The sequence below is a fragment of the Chelonoidis abingdonii genome, chromosome 2 (genome assembly GCF_003597395.2).
Source record: "Chelonoidis abingdonii isolate Lonesome George chromosome 2, CheloAbing_2.0, whole genome shotgun sequence".
NCBI lineage: Eukaryota > Metazoa > Chordata > Testudines > Testudinidae > Chelonoidis > Chelonoidis abingdonii.
In genome coordinates this window covers 56,734,452-56,751,765 of record NC_133770.1, presented here as the reverse complement: position 1 = coordinate 56,751,765, position 17,314 = coordinate 56,734,452, and the positions used below count along the sequence as shown (strand labels likewise).

General features: G+C 42.1%; 1 protein-coding gene across 1 annotated transcript in view; it reads right to left on the bottom strand.

Moving 5' to 3' along the window:
• SCIN (scinderin) overlaps nucleotides 1-17,314 on the bottom strand; it is a 106,925-nt gene that overhangs the window by 11,588 nt on the left and 78,023 nt on the right. Inside the window, exons 5-10 of the mRNA XM_032795683.2 lie at nucleotides 9,303-9,395; nucleotides 8,417-8,549; nucleotides 6,119-6,207; nucleotides 4,795-5,010; nucleotides 2,910-3,031; nucleotides 1,870-1,960 (exon numbers count right to left, since the gene is read on the bottom strand). Of these exons, the coding sequence (XP_032651574.1) occupies nucleotides 1,870-1,960; nucleotides 2,910-3,031; nucleotides 4,795-5,010; nucleotides 6,119-6,207; nucleotides 8,417-8,549; nucleotides 9,303-9,395 (744 nt within the window). The remainder of the gene's footprint in view (nucleotides 1-1,869; nucleotides 1,961-2,909; nucleotides 3,032-4,794; nucleotides 5,011-6,118; nucleotides 6,208-8,416; nucleotides 8,550-9,302; nucleotides 9,396-17,314) is intronic.

Genomic DNA, 17,314 nt, shown 5'->3' with positions numbered 1-17,314 from the left:
TCTGCCTGTAGTGGTAAGTCTCTATCCCACCAATGCAAGACAGTACCTCAATGGCACAATTTGGCCCCTAGCATGTCATCAGGTCTGACAAAGAGCAGCTCCATAGGGTTAGCAATTCTCAGCAACTTCAAAAATGGCATGAAGGTGGCCGGTGGGAACACGCATATGCCCTAGTAAACAGCAAGGGTCAAAGTGGGCAAGGAAACCTCCAGTAGAATGGCAGATACATGATGAAAAGGTTTAAAGTGGCTGAAACGGATGGATTGGGATGGGCAGGAAGGAGGAATTCTTTGACTTTATGTTGGAAAATTCTGTTGCAAAGTGATTTGTGCCATTGACAAAGCAGGTGTGAAAAACTAAAAGGCATAGGAAACAAGCCCTTTCATTAAGGACTGTGGAGAGTCTGAACTCTTTACTTGTGATCTGATCACAGGTTTCCAGGGGAGGAAAAGGCCAATATATTAATGGAGTCCTAAAATGTGCTCCACAGCTTCCCTCTGCATGGTGAGAAAAATGATGGTGATGATTATTATGAATAGTAACAATAAGACGAGAAATACAGATTGGCCAGTTAGTGTTGTAAATGTATATGGTGCTTTTCAAATATAGAAGATGACAAGTTCCCTGCTTCCAAAGCTAACAGGCTAAGTCAAGCCACGTCACAACAAGAAAGGGAGAATATGTGGGATTATTGAGGAAGTAGGGAAGATGCCTGGATCAACCACTGTTATTTCTGGTGAACTCAAATGACAAGCAATTTCATTTCATCTCCATAGTAACCTACAAGGGGAAGAAAATACAGCTCTGTGAGGACATGTTTGTTTACATTCACTTCGTGCAATACAGATGTGGCCTTGTCATAAATAGATAGCTAAGGGTTAATGTTTCTTTCACCTGTAAAGGGTTAACAAAGGGAACCAAACACCAGAGGACCAATCAGGAAACTGGATTTTTTTCAAAACTCAGGGAGGGAATGTTGGGTCTGTGTCTTTTGTCTGTCTCTCGGCTATGGGAGGCTTCTTTCTATCTTCAAGCTTCTAATCTACAGTTTCAAAGTTGTGAGTACAAAGGTAGCAAAACAATAGGCTTTTATATGTTTTTGTTTTGTATTTACATGTGTGTAGTTTGCTGGAATGTTTAAATTGTATCTCTTTTTGAATAAGGCTGTTTATTCGTATTTTTCTTTTAAGTAATAGCCCTGTGTATTTTCAACTTGATGCAGAGATCATGTTCATGTGTTTTTTTCTTTCTTTTTTATATAAAGCTTTCTTTTTAAGACTTGTATGAGTTTTTCTCTCTGGGTAGTTCTAAGGGCACGAAGTGGAGGGGAATTTCTTTGTCTTAAGATCTACGGCGAGGTCCGCTCATGCAGCACAGGGATTGGTGGGAGGCGGAAGAGAGATAGAATCATTTCTGTTTCTTGTATTTGTGGGGTTTGTCTCTTTGTCGAAGAGAGGGAATGCTTCTTGTATGTGATGTAAAGAGCTTGATGGATCAGTCACTCTCAGGTTTAGCGGAGGAACAGTTGGGTGTGGAGAGACGAGGGCGAGGAAGTGGTTTATTTCCTGTGGTAGACTCAGGTCTGGTCTTGGGGTTCCCCAGGGAAGGGTTTGGGGAGACCAGAGGGAGCCAAAACCCTGGAATTTTTGGATGGTGGCAGCGAGATCAAATCTGAGCTGGTAATTAAGCTTAGAGGGGTTCATGCAAGCACCCAGATTTCTGGACGCTAAGGTCCAGATTTGGGAAAGATGCTTATGATAGGCCTCCATACACCAGACAAGTTGTCTGTGTGGCCTAGGGTGTTACTAAGGTTGGCCACCCCTTTTAAAGGAAAACTAGGTCACATTTATTCCTTAGAGAGACACAAACCTGGACAGCCTGTCCATTTAGTGACCGATCAAGCTGAACAGTCAGGAATGCAGATGCAGTCAGCTCGTCTTTTGTTGCATGTGCGCCTTGCCTGAGAGTGAAAGAAACAAAGCTGAAGCCCAGTTTCAAAATGATCCAGGACATATATTTCAAGCAAAGCACACAATAAGTAAGTCAGCTCCTACATCCTTTATTCAGGTGTGGGACTGGCTAGAGCCACTTCCCCCCACTTTTCCCCTCCCCAGTCCCCAGTACTCTGTGCAGACCTGTCAGGCTGGGGGCAGCACCATGCTGGACCATGGACACAAAATTCAACTGCAGACCATTGGGAGGGTTTGAGCCAATGAGCAGGGGGGAGAGAGGGGATGGGTAACAAGCCTGGGAAGGTTAAAGGAGACAACAAAAGAAAGGGCAGAGGAGAAGCAGTAGCGAGGAGTTGGGGCAGAGACTGAGACACTCCCAGAGCGCAGGGGTGCAGAGTTTATACTAGGATCATCTTGCAGAGGAGCAAACTGGTTCCAAAAGGGGACTCTTAGAGGTACACTGCCTGGAGCCGACAGGACAGCTGAGACCACACTACAAGACCCACTAGTCTGTGCTCTCAATGCAGGTGCCAGTATCAGAATGCACAGATAGATTGGAATGACTGGGGGGCAGAGATTTCCATTGGCTCAGGCCAGAGAAAGTCTGTGTCTGTCTAGCCAGGCATGGTGGGATGGGTGTGGGGTGCTGTTTTGCTGTATGCAGTGCCAGGGCAAGGGAGTCTCTCTATCCTGCCGCTTGAGATCCTGACCTGCTCCTGGTTCTGCTTAGGTTAGATAAAAGTTAATGTGGTTCTTACTCCAGGGTTAACTCTGATCCCCTAGGAGGGAGGGTAGGCATTTGCGCAGGGGCATGTGGCTGGGACCCCTTCCCCAATCCTGGGACCCTTGTGATATAAGACATGTGACTCATCCCACTGGTTTCAGTGGGACAACTCACATAAAGTCAGCAAATAATACAATATCCATGGGCTGAAGATCAATGCAGCCCAAACATACCATGTGTAGATGATCTGTCCTTTAGGATAAGTATAAAGTATAATGTAACAGTCACCGCCAAAAAATTCTCCATATGTCTCAGACTCCACAGGGATTCTGCCATTACTTTCAACACGCCAGACCTAGGAAACCAAAGATATCACTGGAAAATATTGGAATTCATCAGCATTCGACTTGAAGCTGAATATCAGGGAAGTGGTCAAATGACTTACTATGTTACCTTCTTGAGCAACACTTGTTTCCGGTCTCCGAATACTATGTTAACCTAACTACCATCAGAAAAATCAGGTGATCCTAAATGACAGCGACTGAACCATCTTGCACTCGGCCCAGCACTGCCGACTAAATGAATGGTGGCGGGAAGTCAATTAGAAAATATTGTGCTTTCCTCTTGACATTTTGATATCACATCATGTAATGTCACTTACACTAATCCATTCCCATTCCTTTCCCTCACATCATAGGTTAATGGTACAACATTAATGAAATAGAATGATAAGTAGCAACAGAACTAAAATACCACAAGGGAAAGGTATGCTGCACTCCAGACAAATACCCACTGCTGCACACATTATCCTCCACTTGATCCTGTATAGTTCAATTCTATGTCATATGATTAACGCTTGAGACCTGAGTTGCTAAAGGCTAAGGACACTATTCAACCAGGTCTAAGCCCAGGGACCCACTGGCCACCTCAAACAAAAGGCAGTGCACAGAGTAATCCCATAAGGAACAAGAGGAGTACTCCCCACAAGCTGTAGAGCTGTTCTGTTATGTCAGCCCAATGGCTAATATAACCCTCTGTTGCCCCAATATTTCCTCACCATGGGGGCAAAGACTCGAGGATTTGCAGTCATGTTTAGAACTCTACACAGTGCACATCGTGCCATCTTGCCCTCTCCGAGTCCAATCCTCAGAGCTGGGCAATGGAACCCACTGATTCTGCTTCTGTGAGGGATCTCTCTAGCCATGAGCTGAAGACTGCCTTCAGAGAACAGACTTGGTGTATGAAGGACTTACAGATATAGAGTGAATGAGTAAAATTCCCATTGACTTTTGACTTCTGGGATTTCACCCATACTCTTTAATAGGTAGGCTTTCAAGTAGAGAGAAGGGAGAAGTGTCACTTTAGAATAAGTGTCATATTTAAAGTAAGGCTTGGAAGGATTAATTTATCGGTAAATGTCAATAACCATCGATTTCACCATATACGCACAAACTGTCAAACATTTCCATCAATAATACCTGAAATTTACAGATATGCAAAGTAGGAAACGTGCTGCTTGAGAACTTATCATTTAATTTAAAGCTATTAACGTTGTTCACTTTGATATGCGATGTTGACAAGTTGTGTTTAAATGGTTTATAAAGTCATCTCAATTTCTACTGTCATTAAATAACTGTCTGACCCCCACAATAATTTCCAGCAATTGTGACAATTTAAATAGACAAAAATTGAAAAAAGTGCTCAAAACTCATAATTCTCTGCAGCTATAAAAATGTAAATAGATAAAAACAATTAAAATGCTTAAAAAGAAACAGTGATATCCATTAAACTTATATATAAAAAAACAACCACCACAAAAATCAAATTCTGCCAAGTCTAATTATGTAAGAGAGGTGACAGTTCAGTCATTCTGTACAAAAGTAGATTTAGCATTTTTCATGGGCATCAAAGCACTTTACTGAAGAACGAACTACAGCACATAGATGACATGGGGATTCATTCCCTCTCCACCAAAAGGCTCTTGAAATGTGAAGCTGCAGATTTTGCAACAAAACTGTTCAACAGTTTAAACCTGCAAAAATAACAACCTATCCAGTAAAAGTAACAAGAGAATGTAGGTAGCTGAAATATATATATATTTTAAAATGATAAAATTACCTCCACTTTCCCTGAACCGTCATCAACCATATTGTGTTGGGCAGCCATTTGTGGAGATTCATGTAACTTGGTAGCATCAAATTCAATCTGCTCAATTCTAGCCACTCTCTCAGTGACATAGACTTTCCCAAAGCCTTCGCTTTGATATTTGTCCTTCCAGTCTCTGAAGAACTGTTTGAAGATTGGAGTTTCCCCTCCTTCTGGAAGCACTTGAATCTGCAGGTAAGAAATGCGTGAGGAAAAAGCCGGTACATTACTATTACTGTCCCTTTAGTGGAGCGAAGTAGAATATTTTGGGCAGCTGATAATCCACTGGTTACAAATTGTTTTAATTTTTTTGTGGCCACTTTTTTTGTGGCCCTCTCAAATGACATGTGGCCACTGCGATCCATGCCTTTCTGACCTCCAGTTTAGGCTTATTGGTAATGTTCTCAATCTGCAGGTAGCCAAAGAGTCTATCCAGAAATTAAAGCTAGTACTGCATGGAGCAATACACCTGCTGATCAAGACAGAGCATTGAGAACGTATCACACCAGCTCTTAGCACTAAATACTGGCTGGCTATCCATTTCCAAACCCAATTCAAAGAGCTACTCCTCGTTTACAAAGTCCTATATGGACTGGGCCTTGTTGCAAAAATTCGGAAGACAGTTACAATAATCAACTGGGCACAGTGGCTGACAGAACCTAGAGTCCATCTTGCCAGGTCCAGAGATAGAGCTCTTCAGGGAGAGATCTGACTGCAGTGGAGCAAGCTCCTGGTGGAGATTAGGCTGACCTCAATCTGACTGCTTTTAAGGCATGCTCCATGATCTGTTTCTTCACAGAGGAGTTTTCCTAAAAGGAGGGATGAAGATGCCTCACTCCACTTCGAGTCTGATCCTTCAGGCAAGAAGTTGTGATGGGGGAGAGAGTGAAGAGCAAGGATCCTATTATGGGGCATTCCACATACGAGATAAATTTCTTACTGTTGTTGGTAATCTAAAAAATGAGGTGTGGAACTGAAGCCAGGCATTGAATGAGTAAAGTTTGTATAAACTATCTTGCTTCAAATGAATGAATAAGAAGCCTTCTACATTAGTGAGCCCTTTCACTGACTTTTCAAACTTTTGGATATTTGTGTGCACCAAATATTTGGAGAGTCACACATCACAATTTATCGGCAAAGTTATGAAATTTATTTTGATCAATTAACCCCCCCCAAAACCTTAACAAAATGATTGGCTAAACTGATTAATAGAACCACATGCACTTTCAACAATTGACCAATATTAAAAAAAAAAAGAATAATTTATTGTATTATTTATCTCTCAAACGTACTGCACCTGGGTATTGGCAGGGTAGTTCATTTGTCGTATGAATTCTTCGGCAGTCTTCATGGCTGCCTTTCTCTCATGTGGGTTAGCATCTTTGCCTGATTAAAACACACGACAAGATTACAGCAGGGGAAACGGAACACATTCTCAGAAGGTGTAAAAGAAAAATCTCTGGGAGGAGCTGCAACTGAATGAGGGATCCTTAGCATAGTTCATTCTTACATTTTGTTTGCCTCAAAGCGGCACAATGACAAAACTAAAGTCCGCCAACAGAGGTAGGCAAAAAGATTCACACCATGGCAAACTGCCAAAAATCAGATTTCTACTGATTTTGAAAATGAATAAAAATAATTTGTTCACTTTTTTAAAATGTGTCTGTTGGCATTGATGGCCTGGGTCCAGATAATCAATTATCATGATATGTGCTGTGTTTAGAAAGGCTTGTCCTGTGAAAGCTCACTGGCTACATGCATTGCTAGAAGGGGGAGATGGTAAATAAGGTTGCTTTCCACAACCTGCCAAACCCATTGCCTATCAGCCCCTCTGTTCCATAACATGGTTAAATGAAACTCCCTATTAGCCAGACTTCGGGATGTCACATGCCACCACTGTTCTTCACACATTGCTCCTTGTTGGGCTCCAAAGTTTTTTTGACATTCCTGAAACACTGTCTGGCACTGAACTGGATCCTGGTTCTGTTCCCCACAGCGCCATCAATAATTGCACTCTAAGGCCCAGATCTGAGTCTACTGAACTGTTCTGCTGGAGCCTCAGTACATTTGATTTTGAACGAGACAGTTGCTAAAGCAGCCTGTATAGCACTGCTTTAAAGCTGTCTCCTCTGAATGTAGCTTTTGCAAGAGAGGTGTGAAAGAGAGCATTGGGAAAGTGGTGCTAGCCCTTTAAGGCCAGGCTGGAGCCTACAGAAAGAGAGAGGAGTAGCAGCCAGGTAGGCTGCAGTGGGTTGCAGTTGCTTCCTGAGGCATCTGGAGACAAGCCTAACCTGATTCAGAGATCTGGGTGTGGACAGTAAGTTTGGCATCCTGATGAAATGATTGTGGTAATGATTCCTGGACCAAGGAACTGTGTTGTAAAGATACCTGACCTGATGAACTATTTGCTCTAATGGTCCCTGCGTTGAAGCCTTAGTAAAATGGACACGGTTAATGTGCATTGACTTCCTCGTGCCCCTGGGCTGTTAAAATGGAATCTATTGCTGCTCCACTTTGGCAATTCTAGGAGAGACACACCTGAAATGCCACACTAGGCCGCCAAGAATGGCCTGCATCTTCACAGTCATTGCTGCTCCCAGTACAAGTGTGAGGACTGAGACAATAATAGACTCACTGGATAATAAGGGTTATAACTAACTGTGTTGCTAACATAAGTCAACAAAGAGAGGATGCCTGGAGCAGCACCAGTGCACCCAAGGGGACACATGGGTGCTTCCCAGCTCTTCGCTATTTAAAAGATGCCTGGACATATGCAGGTGAGATTTTAGTCTGGCAAAATGTTTTCAATATTTCCTGGATTGGCAGCAGATGACTGGCGATGCATTATTTCTAATGCAAATGCTACAAATCAACTTTATTAAGAACTGTGCTCAGTCAGAGAACAGAACACGCTTTATACTGGATCTAATGGGAGCTCTGAAATCTGCCCAGCTCCAAGGAGTCCAGGTATTCTTGATTTTCCAATACTGTTCTATTACAGGGAAATGTGCATCAACGTAGCTCCAGACACTGTTGCAAGCACTATGTTGGCAGAGAGAAATGTTTAAAACAAGCAAAGAAGCAATAAAGTAATGATAAACATGTGCTTTTAATGATACGTGACATGTTGCGATTCAGTGCTGGCCTTACAATCTCCCATCTGTATCTGTGTATGTGAGAGCAAGGTACATTTTACATTAATTCAAGGTACATTTTACATTAATTATTAAGCACTCAGCCTCTGGATTTTGTCCCTGACCATGATGATTTGCCATCCCACAAACAAGGTTCTACATGATTCTTTATGCTTTCCTCATAACTGCTGTTCAGATCTTAGGCACAAAGCTGATAAATACTCAAGATACATAGACTGGACCCAGTCCTGGCAAACCCATCCTCATGTGAGCAGTCCTTAGCCACTGATAAAACTGAGAAAGGACTGCTCAGGCGAGAAAGGGTTTGTAGGATGCCGTGCTCAGGCAGTATATGGCCCATCTGTGTACCCACATGTGCTTTGTGCACTCACAGGTTCTGGCAGCATTGGTTCCTGAGCGAACTCTCTAGTCACTGAGAAGCAGTGTTGGTCATCTCTTACCTTTCCACACAAAGATCTTTCTTGCAGCACCATGGTCCAAAATGAAACACTCTTCAGACAAAAGCATAGCCCTAGAGAAGGGGTTTTCCTCTGCAACCACCGACACCTTCATGGACCCACTTGCATCTGACACCTGATGAAGCAGTAATTTCAGATTTAGATCAGCCCAAGCTTTCACACCTAGATCACTTTCCCCTCCCCAAACTTTGTTAGCTATTGTTTTACTAATCCTGTATAAGTGACTTCATATAATCCGTGCGTTACTGGAAAGCTGTGACAGCTAATGAGAACTTTTTAAAAAAAGTTTCATTTCACATTACATCCAACAGAGGGAGCTATGTTATTAGCATTGTGATTTTTATCAGCTTCCTTTCTCACAATCTTATTAATAAATCACTGTCTACCCCACCCCTGCTTAAATACATGTTCTATGAATACCTTATATAATTAAAAATATGTGGCTCATTCAAAATTGATAATTGTGGCTAATACACCTACACTCATGAATTATTCTTATGCAATGGGAATTAGTCATTTAAAGCCTGCTCTAGCTACTGATTTGCACGCACAACTAACAGCAGGTACAATCACTTGGAGGTGCAAAAAGGGAGGCTGGCTTAAAGCCCCTCCTTGGATCAGGGCCACAGTTTTGAACAGCATGGTTAAAAACATTTCCTAGACCAAATCTTTGGCTAGCATAAATTATTATAGCTCTATTGAATTTAACGTGAGCTATACTGATTTACACCAGTGGCTGCAAACTGAAGGAAATAACAGGCGTCTACAGCCTAAAAACTGAGTTTAGCATACAACGGATATTGCATGTCTGAACATCACTGTTTCAGTATATCTAGCCACAAAAGAAATAGAAAACTTTGGTACTTACCATGTATAGTTTAGCAATTCTCCTGTTTGTGATATCAGCTGCTTCATCATCATTATCATCACCCTCAGGAAGCAGTGGCTTAGTCCCTAAAACCTGTATACCATAAGAAAAACAACTTCGCTGTAAAGGCAACATGGGTTTCTTAGTAAAGGTACTTACATATTTTTAATATCTGGTAACTCAGCAGTTAGACTGGATCATCTCTATATATTATTCTGAAGAAATATAAATCCCATCTGTTGGCTGGCTTGACTGCAAACAGACAGGTGTGTTGAAGCACCTATGCCAGATTTGCAGCAATATAGTACGTGGCTATGTGCTATCTTTCCCACATACCAGCTCTTGGTTTTGGGTACGTTGGGAAGGGGATTCATTGAGAGAGCCAGGCCACAAGATAATTAAGAACCAACTTCATTTTTCACCTAGTTGGTGCTCTCTGTTTGTTTCCCTGCATTCCAGTTTTGGTCATTCTTGCTTTGGCATTGCCAGACACCGAGCAGATCCTGATGTTTGGTTACTAAACAAAAGACATCCACCTCGAGGGGGTCATGTCAGTAGAGCTAGTTGAAATTTTCCCCCAAAAAATGTTTTATTAGAAAATGTAGATTCGTTGAAACGAAAATGTTTGTGAGAAAGGGCTGGTTTTGATGCATCTCCCGATTCAAGGAATTTTTGAAAAAAATGTCAGAATTGTTAAAATATCCTGTTTCAACATTTTCAAAAAAAAAAGCTTCATTTTTCAAGTTAAAATGACTTTTCATTTCAAAATTTTAATTAATTTGTATTTAAAAAGGGTTAAAAATAAAAAAGTCAAAACTGAAACAAAAAATTTTGAAATTATCTAAACAAAAAGTTTCAGTTGATCCAATCCATTTTTTAACAGATGATTAGTTTGTGAAAACTTTCAAGATTTCAATTTTCTGTCCCATTTCAGGTGGGGAATTTTTTTCTAAATCTCAAATGCTCTAATGGGATGAAAAACCCATTTTCCACTCAGCTCTGTTACCTAGTTAACCCCCTGTACTTTAAGTGGCCAGTTTTACACCAGGGCTAGTTTTATACTAATGTATCTTTAAAACAAATTCACAATGCTACATTAAGAGTATACATTAAAACTGAAATGTCCAGGTATTCATTGACAGAGACAAGGCAAGTGAGGTAATGACTTATTTGACCAATTTCAGTCAGGGGAAGGTACAAACTTTCAAGGTTCACAGAACTCGTCTTTGGGTCTGGGATTGTTGTAACCATGCTGGTCCCAGATATGAAAGAGACAAGGCGGGTGAGGTAATGACTTTTACTGGACCAACTGTTTGTGGAAGGTACAAGCTTTGGAAGGTCTCCAGACCTGAAGAAGAGCTCTGTGAAGCTTGAAAGCTTGTACCTTCCCCTGACAGAAGTTGGTCCAATAAAAGATATTACCTCACCTACCTTGTCTCTCCCACATCCTGGGACCAACATGGCTACAACACCACTACAGGTATTAACTGGCTTTTTGACTGATTGTCAGCAGGGCCAGCGCTTCCATTAGGCGACCCTAGGTGGTTGCCTAGGGCACCAGGATTCGGGGGGCGGCATTTTGTGCGCTCCCCACAGGGCACACGGGAGCTTCCAGTTCCGCTCCCCGTCATGCCGTCAAAGAAGGACCTTCTGCTAATGTGCCGCAGAAAACAGCGGCAGGCAATTGAGCAGCTCAATGACTGTCGGTGTCACTGTGGCATTTCGGCGGAGGGTCCTTCTTTGGCAGTGCGATGGGAGTGGAACCGGAAGCTCCCACGCGCCCCGTGGGGAGCGCACAAAATGCCGCCCCCCAAATTCTGCCTAGGGTGCCAGAAACTCTGGCGCCGCTCCTGATTGTCAGACCTTCTTCCTAACCACCCTCATTTTAATAAGATGTTTCCTTTTTGATTCACATATGGCCAAATTCAGCAAGCCTTACTCAGGCAAATAATTTCAATGGGATTACTCTCATGAGTAAGGGCACCAGGATATGGCTTAGTATCTGATAATGAACTGTTAAAATCAAATATGTCCGTAAAAACTTTTCTGTTGACAGTAGATTTGCATAGAACCATGCTAAAACACTGTAAATATTTGATTACAGGGATGCAGCACAAAGCACACAGTTGCAAAGAGTTCGGAGGAAAAATACCATAAATATTTAATAAAAATCATCAGCCATCTGTATGTTTTTCTGCCTTGACCATATCATGTAAGCTGGATATGATTGTCCTAGGTTAACCTCAAGTAGTTCACTTCTAACTGGATAAAAACAAGAAAACAATGCTCTTAGCCTTTAAAGAGATGTTCCCATTAGCTTTTCCACAGCTAATAGGGGTTCACTGTATAGACGTACAATGGCTGCAGATTTAATGATATTTAAGGTAATTAGGAGTAAATTTTCAGATTGGTGTACAGGCCGTGTAGCTGAATGACACATTATAATCAATGGGAACATATCGCAATAACTGGCAGAACTGAAAATACTCCCCATCATGCACTTTCACATTAAGTTATAGCTATTCAAGGTATGAAGCCTCAATAGGCTATGACCATTGTCTTTTTTACAGAAAAGTCAGACAACAATAGGCAATAGGCACATGTCTTTATGTAAGCAGATATGAGATATATTTGAGGCTCTGTAATACTGAAATATCTGTGAAGATCATTCTAGAGGATGAAGTGCTCATATTAATAAAATCTTCTTCCACCCAAACTTAACAACGAAGATTTAATTTAGGATGACTCCTTCAATCAGGGCAGGCTAAGTACAATTCTGCTGCTCGTTACTCATACAACAGGGATAACACCATTTCATCACTCCACACGCAATACAAACAGATTTAACTGTTTTTATTAAAGCTAATGTTAAAATTAGCTAATACACAGGTTAAGGAAAGAATTTCTATACATCTTGGTATAATGCTTAAGTTATCCAAAAGTACTAAGTTGGTTTAAAAGTCATAAAATACACATAATACATAATCTGCAATATCTCAAATTAAGGTTAATAAATGTAAGATACAGTTAAAATATTAGCATCCAAATATTTGGGTACATCACTCATAAAAAGTTATACCAAGTGTAGCTTATGGGAAGCAAGTATAGCAATGAGTGTAGATTGTCTCTCAGTAACTGAGCATTGAGGGTAGGTTGTTCCTCAGTAACAGAAATTAGATGAAATTTAATAGTGCAAAGTGCAAGGTCATGCACTTAGGGACTAACAAGAATTTTTGCTATGAACTGGGGAGTTATCATGTGGAAGTGACAGAGGAGGAGAAAGACCTGGGTGTACTGGCTGATAACAGGATGACTATAAGCTGCCAACATGATGCAGTCCTAAAACGCATCAGGTGAGGTATTTCGAGCAGATATAGGGAAGCATTATCACCATTATACAAGGCAGTGGTGAGACCTCACCTGGAATACTGTGTGCAGTTCTGGTCTCCCATGTTTAAGAAGGATGAATTCAAACTGGAACAGGTTCAGAGACGGGCTACTAGGATGATCCGAGGAACGGACCATACCTTATGAGGGGAGATTTAAGGAGCTTAGCTTGTTTAACCTAACCAAATGAAGGCTGAGGGGAGATATGGTTGCTCTCTATAGATACATCCCAGGGATAAACACCAGAGAGGCAAAGGAGTTATTTATCTTAAGGGTCTGTGTTGGCGCAAGAACAAATTGGTATAAACTGGCCATCAACAAGTTTAGGCTTGAAATTAGATGAAAATTTCGAACCATTGGAGGAGTTAAGTTCTGGAACAGTCTTCCAAGGGAAGCATGGGGCATGGCTGCTGAAATGAACTCAAGGAATGCAAACTAGTCACAAGCTAGAATCACAAAGGGGCATACTTGGGTGTGTGCCAGGATTTAAATAGGAAGGTGACATCTGGTCAAGATGATCCGGGGAATCGTGGAGGGCTGTCAAAGTATTCTATCCCCAGTCTGAACCTTAGCATCCAAAAAATTGGAGTACCAGCATGAATACCTCTAAGCTTAATTACCAGCTTAGATCTGATAAGCTGCCACCACCCAAAAATATATAGTGTTTTGGGGCACTCTGGTCCCCCCCAAAAACCTTCCCTGGGGACCCCAAGACCCAAATTCCTTGAGTCTTACAACAAAGGGGAATAAACCATTTCCCCCCCTTCTCCTCCCCCTCCCAGGCATTTCCTCCCAGGGCTATCCTGGAGAGATAGATTCAAGCTCCGTGAATCTAAACAAAGGGATTCCCCCTTTCCCCCTCCCTTCTTTCTCCCTGTCTCCCACCACTTTCCTGGTAAGTACAGACTCAATTCCCTGGAGCCTCAACTAGGGAAAAAATCAAACAGGTCTTAAAAAGCAAAACTTTTAATAAAAAGAAAGAAAAAAAATAAAAGTTGTCTCTGTAATCTAGATGGTAAATATTACAGGGTCTTTCAGCTTATAGACACCAGAGAGAAGCCTCCCCCAGCAAAATACAATTTAAAATACTTCCAGCAAACTACACATTTGCAAATACAGAAAACAATTAAGACTATAACCGCCTTTCTACTTAATACTCACTATTCTGAATATATGAGAGACTGTAGCAGGGAGATTGTGCAACCAGGTTTCTTGCCATCTAGTCCCTTTCAGGACTCAGAGAGAACAAAACAAAACCGAAAAACCACAAACAAAGGCTTCCCTCCACCGAGATTTGAAAGTATCTTGTTTCCTGATTGGTCCTCTGGTCAGGTGTTTTTGGTTCCCTGTTTGTTAACCCTTTACAGGTAAAAGAGACATTAACCCTTAACTATCTGTTTATGACAAGAGCACACTGGGAAAAACACAGGCTGGTCCAGGTGTGAAATAGTGCAGTGTGGGATAGCAGAGGGAGTACTGCCTGAAGTAATATAGTCAATCCTAAATAGGGACACATCCTCAAGAACCTTCTAGTGGTATAATTTATTCCAGAATATATGTCACTTCCCACATGGATTAAAGTGGGACAAGACACCAGATAAATCGAAAGAATTTGTGTGTGTGAACACCAAGCAGTGTATGCTGAAAAAATTAGTTATACCAAAAAAAAATCCCTCTCCCATGTCGGTAAAACCTCATTTTGTTATGGGAAGGGGAACGTTGTTAAACTGGAGAGTGTTCAGAAAAGAGCCAGACTGAGATGAATGATTAAAAGGTTGGATTAAAGGATAGGAAAACATGCCTAACCCTCAGTTAGAGCCTAACTTTGTCCTGAACAAGAGAGTTAATATCCTTTGCAAACTTTACTTAATATTTCCATTAGCTGTGCAAACATGCAATCCCTTTCTGAATCCTGTTCAAGGAGCTCAATCTATTTCATATAACAAAGGTTAAGAAGTGATTTGATCAGAATCCATGGGTGGTGGGTGAACACCTCCTTCTGAGATGCTAGCCCGCCGGCCCCACCCCTTCCACCTGAGGCCCTGCCCCCACGGCCGGAGGAGCCCTGAGCATCTACACACACACAGCTGGAGAAGCCTGATTCTCACATCCTGCAGTCCACCTATCCCAGCCACCCCAACCTGCCAGCCAGCCTGAGACCAGGCCCCAGAGCCGGTCCACCAGCTGGCCCCAGCACCAGGCCTAGTGCCTCCCTGGGCTGCTGACTCGACCCCCGAGTCAGCCCAAGCACTGGGCCCCGGCCACTGGTGGACCTGAGCTCCAGGCTGCCAGCTGGAGTTCAGCCCCCACTGGTTTAAGGAGATGGGGGCAGGAGGGCAGGGCCTTGGGGGCGGAACATGGGCATGGCCACGGCCTGGATTAGGGGAGGCTTAACCTGCCCTGGCCTTTGATACCCATAGCCCATGTCAGCATCTGTAAATTCCTACATGAGGAAGAGAAGTTTGATAATAAAGGGCTCTTCAGTCCAGCAGACAAAAGTATAACAAGATCCAGTGGCTGGAAACTGATGCTAGACAAATTCAGCCTAAAAATAACATGCCCATTTTAACAGGTAATTAACCACTGAAACAACTTAGCAATGGTTGTGATAGATTCTCCATCACTGGCAATTTTTAAATCAAGATGGGATGTTTTTCTAAAATACATACTCTAGTTCAAATAGGAATTAATTCAGGGAATTCATCTAGCCTGTGTTGTACAGGAGGTCAGATTAGATGATCACAGTGGTCCCTTCTTGCTTTATAATCTATGAATAAAATACAACAGTATAAGGTCTTTATCTTGGTTATAACTATGTCCACATTATAGATTATACTAGAAAATTAAAAATCACATACACGCCCCAACCAAAACAGTGATACTGTGTGATAGGGCAAGGCCAGATGGCTACAGTAAAGTACTGAGCAACAGGTATGTTAGCCCCAGGCTAAACAAATCCCTAGTACCCTGGTAACCAAATGGCAGTTGCTCCAGGTTAATCAAGGCACCTGGAGCCAATTAAGATTTTCCAGAAGGGCAGTAGAGATAGCTACTTTAATTAGACAAACCTGGCAGCCAATCAAGGCAGGCTAAATCAGGGCACCTGGGTTTAAAAAGGAGCTCACTCCAGTCAGGCAGGGAGGAGCTCTGAGAATGTGTCACTACTGAGAATGAGGAGGACAGCATTATCAGACATCAGGAGGAAGGTTTTGTGGTGAGGATAAGATAGTTTTGGAGGAGCCATGGGGAGTAGCCCAGGGATTTGTAGCTGTCATTCAAACTGTTACAGGAGACAGCTATAGACAGCTGCGATCCACAGGGCCCTGGGTGAACCCATGAGTAGGGCGGCTGGGTTCCCCGCCAAAGCTCCCAACTCCTGATCAGACACAGGAGGAGCTGACCCAGACTGTGGGTTCCACAAGAGGGGAAGATCACTGAGGTGAACAAATCTGCCAATAAGTGCAGGACCCACCAAGGTAGAGGAGGAACTTTGTCAAAACTGATATAAAAAACATGTGGAGACCAGGCCTAAATCAACTTTATAATGTTATACTTGATCTACAATGATTAAATGAACCATATTTATGTCAGGTTCACAATACCCTGCTTCCTAACAGGGTTAGTGTCTGGTGGGTGCAGGCACTGTATGACTCTGTCAACATCATCTCCTTTATTGCTTCTGGGAACTGTAAAGGGAAGAAAAAATGCTCTGCAAAGTCAATTGAGTGGAAATAATTTAGTATGATGCTATAAGTGACAATTTTATCAATAAGATAACAAAGCCTGTACTGAATTTTGGTGTACCAGAGATAGTAGGTTAATCAGAATTTTATTGTATAATTATATCTGCATATGGATAGCTATACTGTTATTCCACATAATTCTTCACCTTTTTATAGCAGTCGTCTCTGTGCTGTATATCAAAAGGAAAACTAGTCGTACCACTGCGGTTTACTAGCTGCAGCGAAAAGGCTCTCTCAGGCCATTGATCTTTCAGCTGAGCTACCCAATGAAGCCATTTAGGTAAATGGGAATTTTTTTTTTATGGCCCTGATATACGTACATTTCAATTTAGTAGTGAAAACTGTGATAGCTGGTCACATAGGACCTGATTCTATAAACTCTTACACAAGCAGCCCCACTAAAGTTTGTATTCCTTTGGTTGGAACTGAAGCCCCATAATCCTTACTTACCACCACAGGTACAGTGGAATTCAATAACTCTTTACTCTTCTTGCAGTCACCTAGAAGGAAATTCTACCTCCCAGAAAACATTTTAGATTGGCAGGGGGGAAAGGCCCTTATCTGGGGAGGCCCTGAACATCCTTCAGTGAACGGGGAAGAGTAGGAATTGGCCACCTGCTCCCTTCTGAAGACTGTAAAGGGACCATTGGATCCAAGGAGGTGAAATCAACCTGAAGACAAAAATGTTTCTGAAGGGACAGTTTTTGAGGTAGACAACAAGTTGGCTGTCAATGCATCAAGCCATGACTCATGAGGTGTTTGTGAACCTGAAATGTAGTTTGAGATTTTAATGGAACTCTGAATTCTCCCTCATTTCTGATGGTTTCATGTTTCTCCTCCGAAATATTTGAGGTACAACTTAAATTTTCAGCAGTGTTATCT